General features: G+C 33.9%; 1 protein-coding gene across 1 annotated transcript in view; it reads right to left on the bottom strand.

The window, feature by feature from the left end:
* Positions 1-12361, bottom strand: part of LOC138326233 (QRFP-like peptide receptor) — a 70055-nt gene extending 57694 nt beyond the window's left edge. The window contains exon 1 of the mRNA XM_069272358.1: positions 12055-12361. Coding sequence (XP_069128459.1) covers positions 12055-12312 — 258 coding nt within the window. The 5' untranslated portion in view covers positions 12313-12361. The remainder of the gene's footprint in view (positions 1-12054) is intronic.
* Between the last annotated feature and the right edge of the window lie 1872 nt (positions 12362-14233).

Raw genomic sequence — 14233 nt, 5'->3', positions numbered from 1 at the left:
GTTGATCTGTCTAAAAGTCTATAAGCAAAAGGCAGGGGTGAACAGTTACATAACGTGATGCATCACTTGGAAGGCAACCGTTTTCAGTTATCCAAGTTTGGCATCGGCGTAGCATGGATCTCATAAGATTTGTGAAGATTCAAAAAAAAAAAAAATAAATAAAAAATAAACCACTTGATTCTATACGTGAGACAGATTCGATCATGGCCGTGATGAAGATCTGATGATCGAACTTGAGAACGAATTATCATGTAAAAGACATTAAACCGTAAAGAATTATTAGGTTGCTCCATTTTCAAATATTTATTTAGATTATACCAAAAAGTTTTAAAACGTCAAAGATTGGAAATTGGTTTAAGGTTTCATTAAGCTACATTGATAAATACAGCCAAGAGGTCTGCAATATCTGCAAGATTTGTAGCAATGTCGTCCCGAAGGTTTTAACCTGAGTGAAATAAAATCTTGTTCATTTTACTTTAAAGGTATATATTGCTTTTTGTAAACCTCATTTTATACACATTTTATTAACAAGAAAGGCATTGACAGACACTCACAGACGCAATAATGTCTAACATGGATAATACCTGTGTGTTTTAATGATTGTTCGCATCTACTCTGCTCGGCAGAAAGGAAATGCATGTAAACATTACACTGGAATTCCATACCGTTTCCAATAACGCCTAGAATCCGTTCTTCGGAGCAGAGACATGTCTCAACTTCAATTTAACATCTATGCATTCAAAGCTTGATAAATCGTTTCATTCCTCAAATTGTTTGAACTGATATAAAATATTTCAAAATTCATTAGAACACGTGCCATGATTTGTCTTCTTAACACTGAGGTAAGTACATTTGCACTGGTTGTTGATATACGGACATAGTATATAGCATCCGATAATATTCCATCTATAACCGAAATGGTTTTCTGGTTTCGAATTTCGAAAAAGATAAAAGCATCGAAAATCCAGTAATTCATGTTACCATTTCAATCCATATATCAATCTGAGAAAGGTTTATTATGCCTGTTTTAGTATTAAAATTTTACCTCAGGCTATTGTGTCTAAATCATGTCACAAGTTGTCATTTCTCCAATTTATAAAACAATCCATTTCAACAAAAGTCTTTTTATGTCAAATATGGGGCTTGGACACTATTATATGACGTCACTAATCAAATAGAAAAAGCAACATAAGTATGATTTGAATTAAAACTAAATGTTGAGAAATAATTTATATATATAATTATAGAATAAATAAATATATAATATCCTTGTGATGGAATTAAGATATTACAAAAATAAAACAAATCTGTAATTTCTAGCGCTTTCGCAGCTTCACTGCTCAGTAGGAGATCTTTAATGATCATTAAACTGGTGAGCAGCAAAGCTGCGAAAGCGCTAGAGATTGCAGGCTTGTTTTAATCATAACACGAAGTACCAATCCTTTCCAGTCCGTATAAAAGTACATAACACGAAGTACCAATCCTTTCCAGTCCGTATAAAAGTACATAACACGAAGTACCAATCCTTTCCAGTCCGTATAAAAATACATAACACGAAGTACCAATCCTTTCCAGTCCGTATAAAAGTACATAACACGAAGTACCAATCCTTTCCAGTCCGTATAAAAGTACATAACACGAAGTACCAATCCTTTCCAGTCCGTATAAAAATACATAACACGAAGTACCAATCCTTTCCAGTCCGTATAAAAGTACATAACACGAAGTACCAATCCTTTCCTGTCCGTATAAAAGTACATAACACGAAGTACCAATCCTTTCCAGTCCGTATAAAAGTACATAACACGAAGTACCAATCCTTTCCAGTCCGTATAAAAGTACATAACACGAAGTACCAATCCTTTCCAGTCCGTATAAAAATACATAACACGAAGTACCAATCCTTTCCAGTCCGTATAAAAGTACATAACACGAAGTACCAATCCTTTCCAGTCCGTATAAAAGTACATAACACGAAGTACCAATCCTTTCCAGTCCGTATAAAAGTACATAACACGAAGTACCAATCCTTTCCAGTCCGTATAAAAATACATAACACGAAGTACCAATCCTTTCCAGTCCGTATAAAAGTACATAACACGAAGTACCAATCCTTTCCAGTCCGTATAAAAGTACATAACACGAAGTACCAATCCTTTCCAGTCCGTATAAAAGTACATAACACGAAGTACCAATCCTTTCCAGTCCGTATAAAAGTACATAACACGAAGTACCAATCCTTTCCAGTCCGTATAAAAGTACATAACACGAAGTACCAATCCTTTCCAGTCCGTATAAAAGTACATAACACGAAGTACCAATCCTTTCCAGTCCGTATAAAAGTACATAACACGAAGTACCAATCCTTTCCAGTCCGTATAAAAGTACATAACACGAAGTACCAATCCTTTCCAGTCCGTATAAAAGTACATAACACGAAGTACCAATCCTTTCCAGTCCGTATAAAAGTACATAACACGAAGTACCAATCCTTTCCAGTCCGTATAAAAATACATAGCATTAACACAGTAGTTTCCGGCGACCACAGTAAAATAATGTTCTGTGAAAGAAGTGTGAAGGAAATGGAAATGCTATGACCGCTTTTCTATTGAGAGGTGAATGACTTTTTTTTTTATCGAATTCTACACCGAACGTGCCAGGACCAACGATAAGGAATATCCGCCTAGGATTATGGTACCAAGGGAGGTTAACTCATTAGGCCCGTCTCTGTACCTTTATATGACAGGAGCTGATGACAGAACTTTATTGAACACTCATAGATGACCGACATTATATTTAAAACAGACATAAACATTCGGCATGGGTCGGGCACGTGTACTAGAAAGTAAATGAAGTTTAACCACCGATATGTTTATTATTTTATTGCATATTTTTTAACCTGCATAATTTTGATAGCATGATACATGATTTAATATTTTTTTAATACCAACTTTTAAAAAAAGAGCTTACATTCAATGGATATATTATCTAAGACGATCTAAAGTGGATTATTTTATTGAGATAAAATCAATAGTTTCACATAAATTAAATCTGCGCATTCGTTTTGATACGACAACGACACTTTCCCGTTATCTCAGTTTTTGATAATCTTAATATCAACATTTCGTTTATTCTTACTTACATGGTAATTTGTGTTAATTGTGATTCTTAAGAGGATCCACAACAGTTAATACACTAACTTTGTAACACCTATCAACTGTTTCACCGCTTCAAACCATAGAGTTGTTGTCAATGTGGCGCTTATCTCATTAAATAGTACTTACTATAAAGTCATTCAGAACAACGACGTAAACTCGAAGACTCCCTAGCTCCATTACCAACAGTTAATTTCTAACCAACACCTTATAAAGATCTAATAAATGCCAATGTTGCCACTCCCGTAGTAGTCGTGGAACACTTCATTAAAACACGATAGCAATGAAAACTCGTCTTAATCCCTGCTACGTTATACGTCATCTGCCTATAAATGATATCAAAAGTGAAAGTATCAAAAATGAATGGGTCCCTTGTTAGGGAAATGAAAATCATTATATGAACTATAGCATTTTCTGTCTGTTCCGGAATTACGAGCAGATCTTACACGTAATCAGCTCTGATCTGCCATCTTAACATTAATTTCCACAGAGATAGCAGAGCTGTAATCTACTCGGAATTACACATTAGTGCTTTATGTCTGTCTCTACGTAACGTAACAGTCAAATTAACTCACTATCCAAAGCAATTAGAAGACATCTTTACGAGATTATGGTTTTTTTTTAAATTCATTTCCATTCGAATAGATATTTTTTATCTCTAAAAAAAAGAATTGTACTCTCAGAGTCAGTCGGTAGGGCCATAGCTTCCATTTGTAATAGTAGTAATGACTTTAATAAAATAAGGAAAAATATTAAAATATAGTGTTTCAACCATGAATGATTAATAGCATAAAATTCTACAGGAATTCCTTCTCAATTTGGAAATAGATTTTCCTTCTAAACATCTGCCATATCGAATTCTAGATAGAAGGGAAGGACGTTATCTTGTTAAGATGCACGATGGTGTTTTTTGGTTCTTTGTTTCTACAATTATCACCATGCAATTACCGTGCAACGATAAACCGAAAATCACACCATTTTTTTCATTAAAAAATTGTTTATCAAATCGCAAAATACACAAGCTATCACATAACATTTATTTGTTTGAATTTACGAAAAATTATTATTAAACTAGTTTTAGAAAAGGTAATTATTTTAAAGAAAGCAAGGCAAAACAAAGCAGCTGTTTTGGCAACTATTTTCACTTCCACATTTCACTAAGAATTAACCGTTACTGTAACAAAGAATATTCAGAAACCCGTCAATGATTTCGCTTTAATATCGGTTTTATGTCACCTAAAGAACAGCGTCTTTGCTAGGTAACCAAAGATGGTGACTGAAATCGCATGTTTGTATCATTAACCTCATTATCGTTTTTCATTTGATTAATTTAACTAATTGTCCGCATTGCTGTTATATTCAACCTTCACTATATTTCACGCTACTGGACAGAAATCAGAAAGTGTTTATTGGAATTCTTTGAGATAAATTGGAATGAAACAATTATTTGAATTTGTATAAGCACTGATTAGAAATTTTGAAAACGAAATGCTGATGAGATCATATAATTTTATTTGAGAAAAACAATTTTAGAATCACAAAGATACTGCTCCGCGATGATATTTAGAGTCAAAATATACCACAACATGCACTATACACGTTCATACACTGTATGGGTTGTTGTTCATCACGATACACCATACACTGTATGGGTTGTTGTTCATCACGATACACCATACACTGTATGGGTTGTTGTTCATCACGATACACCATACACTGTATGGGTTGTTGTTCATCACGATACACCATACACTGTATGGGTTGTTGTTCATCACGATACACCATACACTGTATGGGTTGTTGTTCATCACGATACACCATACACTGTATGGGTTGTTGTTCATCACGATACACCATACACTGTATGGGTTGTTGTTCATCACGATACACCATACACTGTATGGGTTGTTGTTCATCACGATACACCATACACTATGGACTCACGATACACCATACACTGTATGGGTTGTTGTTGTTTTTAAGCTGTTATACGTGCTGTTAATCATCATAAATCCAGACAAAGTTTAAAACGCGATGTCTGCTCAAGTCTGAACCTGCATAAAATCCCGTTGACGACGCTTTGCGCTAGGATGATGTTCGTCCATTTAGAGGCCATATTGCCGTTATGTGCAGTGCTACCACCGGTGTTCGTTTCTAATATAAGTATAAGTATAAAGTATAATACTGGGTCAAGGTCTATAACTCGGCCGGCCATATAAACACTACCCAATTTCACTACCCAATTTCAGAAAAACTCTCAATCGACCAGCCAATAAGGCAGATTTATCTTTACAACACTAGTTTAAAGTATGAAAACATAACATTGTCACAGCAAACATTTCCATTTATTTATTGTTATTTTTCATCATTCTAGGTATCGACTCATATAAATATTATTTTGACTCTAACTGAATTAAATGAAGCATTATTAATGTCAACAGAGGGTTTGGGTTTTATAAGTTTAATGTCCTATCAATAGCCAGGGTTGTGTAAGGACGTGCCAGGTATGTTGATGAAGGAAAGCCGGAGTGCCCGAAGACAAACCACCGACCAGCGGTCAGTACATGTCAACTTCACCACATGGGATTCTAACTCGCGACCCAAAGACGAACAGGGCTGGTGGTAATGTGTCGAGACATCTTAACCACTCGGCCATCGCGGCCCCTCGTCAACAAGGGAATTGAACGGATGATGTCTGTCATGCGATTGACCAACACTATGCAGTCCAGTACATGCGACCTTCCAATGGTCAGCTCTTCGACCAGACGTATGGTATATGCAAATAAGACTAGTTAGGTTAGACGGTTAGACGTTGTGCAAGTCGATGTCCACAGAAAGTGCTAAATCATCATATATTGTATGACACAATTCCTCAGGAGAAAATGTTCCAAATAATTATGGAAATATCGTAGGAATACCAAATAAAGTATTACTTCAACTAGAGTGGTATCACAACATATTCGATTCCTCCGAGCAAATCGATCTTTGCTGAACCTCAGTTGCCAATTCATAATCACTTTGATAAGTTAATTTTTGTAAATGAATACAAGATTACGCTAGGAAATGCTTTTAAAGCATACATCAAAATGGTTTTATGTATTTTTCGAAAGACTATAGAATGATTCCAAACGAGCAAGATTTGAAGTTACAATGATAACTCGTACATTATCATATGCATTAAAATAGGAAATGAAAAAATAAAAGTGTTAGTCCCAGCGACCATTTGATGCACTATCTTATAGCTATGAACTTACATATTTTTGTGTTATTGAACACGGAGGATATATTATAAGCTACAATACAGAACCACAGTTGATAATACCGAGTTTCAAAGAAGAAATTTTACTGAAATTGAATGTCCTTCTAAATGCATTGAAAATAATACCAAAAGATTTCTCCCTATATCTCTTTCATCCCGCTAGAATATCCCAGTATTGATGGGATCCAGATAAAAATTCTTATCTCACCGACGCCTTGAAGTCAAAGAAAATGGAAATATCAATGTAAGGTGTTAAAGTATATTGAATTTCTAAATAGCATTATTTACACCAATTCTTTTTTAATTGCTTACACTCACAGAGAATGAATTGGTGATGAGTATGATGAGACCACAGGGATTGTGATGTCTACTTTACATATACCAGGTATCCTGTCTACAAGCTATTCCGTATTTGCATATTACAGAGTTATCTGCCCTTGCGAGTAGGTATTGATTGCGACGTCATGTGTTTTCGAGCGTAACGTCTTACTTTTCGGAGAAAATGACGTGAATTGCACTCACAAAATAATGACATAACAATCGATACCTACCCGCAAGGGAGCTAACTCTGTAGTATGCAAAGACGGAATAAAGTTGTCAAGTTATTCTGTGAATGTGTGAAAATGTGTAACAAAGGTACATGTTACGAACCATCAACAGTTTAAAACCAAGACAATTGGGTGTAAAATGTGTCATAGATCTCAGATAGCGTGCCCTTCAGTCATTCATAACATTCGAGTGTGTCCTCTCAGCAGATTTGAATTGCAAAACAATTCAATCGTAAGTTTGCATCACACTCCAACGATCTAACGAAACCCTAATTACATTCATGTTTGCTTGCATTAGAACATGCTGATATGTTGCCAAAGATTTAACCGAGAAAGCATTAAGTGTTTTGATACAGACAATAAGGATATGTCAGAAACATTAACGTTTATGAGGCTATATGCAGTTCATTAGGCCTATGTAGAATTTGTCCTCATATCCCTGTTGTTATATCGATAGAAATTAGCAAATCTTCTAAAAGGTCTTACGCTTCACTATCAAACGTTCTTCTGCTGATTTGTTTTCTGTAACTAATATATACTTAAAGTCATAGTGACACATAGTATTATTGTAAGTGAATATTGACTGCTATTTCATGAAGCTATATAACATTAAGAAGTATGATTAACACGTAATCCTCTTTAATTGTCAAAACTCATTGTATGTCAGAATTTTTCTTTTATCTTTCAACTTGTTATTTAGATTGGCGTTTTCTAATTATTTTATTTTGAAACTTACTTAATTTGGTAGTATTAAGTGACGAGATTTTGTGTCGAAAAGAGTATATTCTCCTGAAATCAATAAGAAATCAATAAGATTTAAAGTAGATTGCCATTACCTCTGATATCGCCTTTGTGACATATCCTCTTGATATTTCACGTAATAGCCAATTAACTCATTCATCCCTGAAAACGCATATGGACTCATCTACTTCAAGACCTGGGACAGTCCATTATAGTTTTAGGTGTAAATGAATAAGACATGGTATCAGTATTGTCATACGCATTATCTTCAATCTAACTTAATCTGGAAATATGCCATTCAAGTGATTTCGCTATAATTTACCATGCTCAGCGAAAACCACAAAAAGAAGCAACTTTGTTTTGCATTATCTATTATACAAAACTAACATAATCAAATAACATTTCGTGTACAGTACATGACGTGGAATTGGATATTGAAGTGTTATTCGTAAAACCAAATTAGATATGGGGGAAAACATGTCTTCGAATATTGCCAGTTTACTTTGGTGTTTTTTTTCCCAGATAACGGCAAGTCAATGACGTTATTCTGTTTGATACTGAGAAAATAATGCCGGACATTATGAACTTGGAGGTGAAATACCGTATAGCCGGTTATTCTCGTTTCTCAATACTTCGAGGATCAAGTTTTCGCAAGCATTACAATTTCCCGCGAGATCACAAACATATTCGGCTGTATGGCAATAAAAATATTAAAGATATGTAAATACTTGTACATTAGATTCAGTACCATTCACCGTGTGTTACTCTACAGAATCTCTTCAGTATGAAAAAGCGTATTTCAAAGTTTCGTCTTTTTTAAATGCTTCAAAATAATCTTCAATACAACTCCCTGTGTTTAACAATAAGACCCATATTTTGAGTATCATGAGGTGTATTTGAAAGAACAATAACCTATTTCGATTGTTTTATATCAACGTTTTTTTTGTTAGCAAAGTAAGTATCACTTAGACCTACATAAAACATCATGTAATGCAGTGTGATAGATCTAAAGGTATATGTTAATTGTGTAACATTTTGAAACCGAAACATTGATGATGTTTATTACTGCTCTCGGGCTTTCGGATAAGTAGCATTCATAAAAGGACATGCTGTTGAGCTGGGGAGTTTAATGAGCTAGATTCGATAGGCATGAGTGTGATTGAATCCAAATTTATAGGCCGACTGAACAATAACATTACGTCGATGATTATTATTTTTAATATGCTTGTCAATAAACATTACCATATAAGGACATGTTGTGCTGTACAGTGAGATGGGCCCCATAACTGCACTAGCTTTTACTATTGTGAACTTTGAGGAAATTTATACGATACTGATCATTTGTCTTGCTCTTGTAAATTAATATCATTACTAACAGGACACACAAAATGTTTAACAGTGCAGTACAGTGAGATGAAACTATAGGTGTGTCTAATTGTTTTATGGACGTAACCATGGTGATTCTTTACAGTCAGTCAATAATATTGAGGCAGAATATGTAGGCAGAAAATCCAACTAGGTTGTTACCGATCACAAAACATTGGAATATATGGTATTTATTCGTTCTTTTCGTTCCCAATTATTGTTCCATCCCTACTGTTACGTATACCCGATACCCAATTAAAGTGTGTTTAAAGAAATGGTAAAAAAGTATGTTTTGGTTATTTGAAGACTAACTACTCATGTATTGGTGTACATGAAGAGATTTCTTAGAGTTAAATTTTACAAAGAAACAATAATACCGGCCTCGTTTGAGAATGGAATCATCCGCAAAATGTTTTTTTTTTCAGTTATTTTCTCATCGAAAACATGTTTACATTAAAATTATTTTGAATTACCAGTGACTGTTTACATGTCAAGTGTCCATTTCAAAACTCTAAATTTCGCTAATCTTTTAACAACCAACAACAGTTTCGATGAAAACGTTAGAAAAAAATCAGTTTAATTTCATGTATAAATTGTATTTTCGTTTATAATTGCCTTTTTTTTCTTTTTTTTTTGTTTTTTTTTGTTTTTTTTTTATCAGGTTTTGATATACACATTTAGTTTCATAGTAATATTACAATACTTCTTGAACTTTAACTGCTTTGCGTTTATTTAGAGTAATCTTTTATATTGTTACATATGTATTCCGTTTTTGCACATTACATATTTATTTGCCTGTTCGGTAAGGTATCGACTATGACATCATTAGTTAGTGAGTGAAAATTACGTCGTTTTCTCTGAAAATTATGACGTTTCGGTTACAAACCCACGATGCCGCAATCTATACCTACCTATAAGGACAGATAACTCTGTTATTAGCAAATACAGAATATGACAATTTTTTATTTAATCATAAATGATAAAAACTATCTAAAATCTTAAACTGGTGAGGTCATTTTCATATGAAATTCTGCCTCTCTGTACAACATTTCAGGATATTTTGGCGCTTTGTTCCAGATTTTCTTCGATGTACCAGACCTATATCCTACCACCATGAACTATTTGGCAACACTCGATGTTTTATAAATCACATCGACATCCCACAGCCATGTCAAACGGAAGAAAATTTGAAAATATGCCAAAATCTCGTTCAATGTAACATCAGAATAAAAGGCTGCAACATAGTATTGTCTTTGAATCTGATTCCCCTGTGTTATAACTCATATTTAATCTGAATATGAACCCCAATAGTATTATAACTCATATCTAAAGTGGTATGGTTGGAATATTGATGTTGACTCTTGAAAAGAAACGAAAAAGGAAATGCATGCACTTGATTTTAAAAAAATCATGCCAAAAAAAAGAAACACTGAAATACAGGACATTTATATCAAGTAATAATTCGGTTTAAATGAATGCTTATAAATACAGAAACTGGACTAAGGGTTATACAATTATGCACTTAAATTTTGACAAAACAATATCGTCCAAAAACGAGAAACAGCATGACACTAGAACAAATTTGAAAACTCGACATTTAATAGCACCGTTTTTGTATCAAGTAATAATACAAGTGATACAGAGGTTAACATCAAAAGAGTGCTTATAGATAAGAGAATTGGACCAAGCGTTCTGAAATAAAAAGAGTCTTCTGATTCATTAATGTTCAATCATAGAAATGTACGGCAAATTTATAATGAATTTTGATAATAACGAGTACTATATCGACTGGTGTATTACCCTTGTAATTTCATGTCTCATAAGAAGATAAGGTTTTTAATTTTTGATTAAGACTTATTTTTTTTTATTTAAAATCAATTGTTAGTAGTCAAAAGCACTGATACCATTTCTATCAGAAGAGTAAGAATACCAGACATTTCGACCTGCACAATGTCCATCTGGACAGTTCTGTTCTAGGGCCTATGGACTTACAATGTACCAATGTATGTAAAAGGACGACCGTATCAATTTGATTGGATCATTTCATTTTATAAGTTACAATATAAATACACAATTACCATTGTCACATTGATCATCATATTGATTTGTAAAATAAGAAATCCTGTGCAAATCTAGATTAATTATTTTGTCAATGATAATTGTAAAAGTAACGGGAATAACGTTTGAAAAATGTATGAAAACGTATTACAGATGGTGTCATTGCGCTATTCCCAAATATTTTTTCAGTGATGGAACCACTGATTTCATTGTAGAAATGGACCGTACTTAGAGCTTACTGGTACTTTTTTCCACTCGGATACTTGATTACTGTCTATATAATCAAAATAAACGGACGACACCATAAAAGGGAGATATCATATGGTTTGGTCCATCATGGCAATGGGATCCTAAAAGGTGGCCTTATAATCACTCTCATACTCAATGTTCTCTATCAAATTACCACCAATCCCATGTACGGAGGACTCTGTGCTGATTTGGTAAACTTCATGCTTTTAAGGTACATTGATTATAAACCCGTGTTTCCATTTATAGACAATGGCTAAAAAATGAGGGTTTTTTTTGGGGGGGGAGAAGAAATATTTTATATATGGCGGCAAAAGCATCGTTATTTGAGTCTTATGACACATCAGTGGAAAATAATCTTATAGTTGTATAATTTAGATTTCGATGTGTTGTCTATAAATGTCCTATCTTTTGATACGTCATTACGTATAGTAAAGGTAAAATGATTTGGTATTTTAAGTTTAATGATCACAGTAGAAAATATTTTTACGATTATCTTCATCATTCTCGATAATCACCAAATAGAAATTAGTAAATATTTGAATACTAGAACACCATGGATTGAAAGTCTAAAAGTTCTTCATTTTAAGTCAGCTTATGATAAAGAAAGATTTCATTGATTTTAAATGTAGACTGAAATACAAGAAAATCTTCGAGGTTAAAGGTCATGGAAATGACTCACCTTGACCGGAATGCATACTACAACCAGGAGAAGATCTGCCGTGGCCAAACTGAGCAGGAACACATTGGTGACATTCTGCATTTTCTTAAACCGAGCCACAGATACGATGACGAGAACATTTCCGACAAGTCCGAACAGTAAAGTTATTCCATACACCATCGAAACCGGAAGGAGTTCCTTCAACGGCAGATAACCCATAGACGAGTTATAGTCGTAGTCGTACACATCAGTTTCGTTTAAAGTTGTATTTCCGAACATCACAGGTAAAACTGATGTATTTTCATAAAATGACGTATATACCACACTGGATGTCATTTTTATAAGTAGTTAGTAAAAAGTTTGAAACAAACAATTAATTCACGTTATGCCTTTATGTATAAAAATGTGTAATATTGTTAATTAATTTTAAGACGACTCTTTACGAAAAAGTATTGCTGAAGACACATTACCGTTCACCCAGAATGTCATGTCTCTTTCTTTGTGACTAGGTATGGAAATTGTCCGTAGTTCCGTAATCGAACCAGAATCAGATACTAGCGATGTGGTACTGATCATGGAGTCTGTCTGACTGGCTGTGCTTTACTCATTCACCATTCACCGACTTCTGCTTGTCAATGTAGCGGCACTGCTCTGCTGTTCTGTTAATGGCCGAGAGGCGACAACTGATGTTAAGTCCTCGCCACGGTCACTCCCTCGCCACAGAAGAACTCAAGTCGGCCTCAGCGATAGTTGTGTCAAGTGCTCCATGTCAAACGTTGGATATTTAATGTATTACTTAAATTACCATTTTCTAATGCCATTTCTCACACTTTTATTCGACACGAACGCGGTAATCTTTGTGACCCATTCATTTGTTTCTTCATTAATGTAATAATTTTCAAAAAAATATTTTTACGAATAGGAGCTACGTTAGAAATTAATTACTTGTTTGTTTAATATGATCAAATCATATTTTAAAAATAATTATTTTTCAATCTTACTATTGTATGACTAAATATCGCTTGTTGTGCTATTTTATGTAGAGTTTGCAAAATCATTGAAAATGTCAAAGGGCTTACTTTGTATGAATTGGGATTGAGTAGAAATTGACGGACACTCGACTGTAAACATATTCATGGTTTTTGACGTGACTGATGATACTTATCCAGCTCTTTATTGTGTTAACCTAACAATGCTTAAATTATTTGTATTTTAAGCCATGTTAAAATAATCATTGTATTATATCTTTATCCCAAAGTAATGTATCTTACCGAAATGCTTGTCAACAATAAAGTGATGGTTGATTAAAATCTAAAGGATACATCAAATCGTATCAAATAGCTATTGTATTATCTGAACATTAAAAGTTGGATTATTACTACAAAATGCATTCAAGTCAACAGAACTTCTTTACAAAAATGATAGTTTCGGAATCAAATGTAATTGAAATATACTGAATCAGTGATATTTCACGTCTTCAATTTCCCACACACGTTCGGCAATGATTCTAATTTTGATATTACTTACAACGTATGTAATAAAGCAATATCAATCCAATGTTTTTATAGAGCTTGGTAAATGAAGATTATTGTGCATTTTATGAGACATTTTTCTGTATAAATTCAGCCGTTTACGGCGTCACAAGCGTTTTGATTTCGTAGCTAACAGAGCTGCCGGTTATAGCGGAGTATTGTTGTGTTAATGGTCAAATGACATGTTGTTTTTAGATAATTCTCAAACATCAAAAGGATTCTCATATTACTAGACGGTTTTGCAGACTTAATCTTATCTCGACTGGAAAATAACAGATTTAATCTGGAAAGAAATGTCGGAGATAAGCATAGCAATAAACATAATCTAATAGAATGTTTCATTTGGCCTACATCTAAAACATCTCCAATCGTTATGAACATTTCCGTATAAACTCCTGTTATATCAACTATTCCACCGTTAGCCTTGCCCATTACAGACAGACTAGAAAGTGCCGCGCTTACACTTACTCACGTCATTTGAATCGTTATTGGCAATTTAGTAATCTGATTGGGTTGTATGGTTTATTTGATAAAACGTCCTATTAACAGCCAGGGTCATATAAGGACGGTCCACCGTGAATGCTGCGTGTTATTTGTAATAGGTGTATTTTGGTAGACTGCAGTATGTTCGTGATATTTGTTACATTTTAACTTTTGCCCTAATGTAG

The sequence above is a fragment of the Argopecten irradians genome, chromosome 6, assembly GCF_041381155.1.
Source record: "Argopecten irradians isolate NY chromosome 6, Ai_NY, whole genome shotgun sequence".
Taxonomy (NCBI): domain Eukaryota; kingdom Metazoa; phylum Mollusca; class Bivalvia; order Pectinida; family Pectinidae; genus Argopecten; species Argopecten irradians.
Note: the sequence above shows the minus strand (reverse complement) of the source record. Positions and strands in the feature narration are given on the sequence as shown.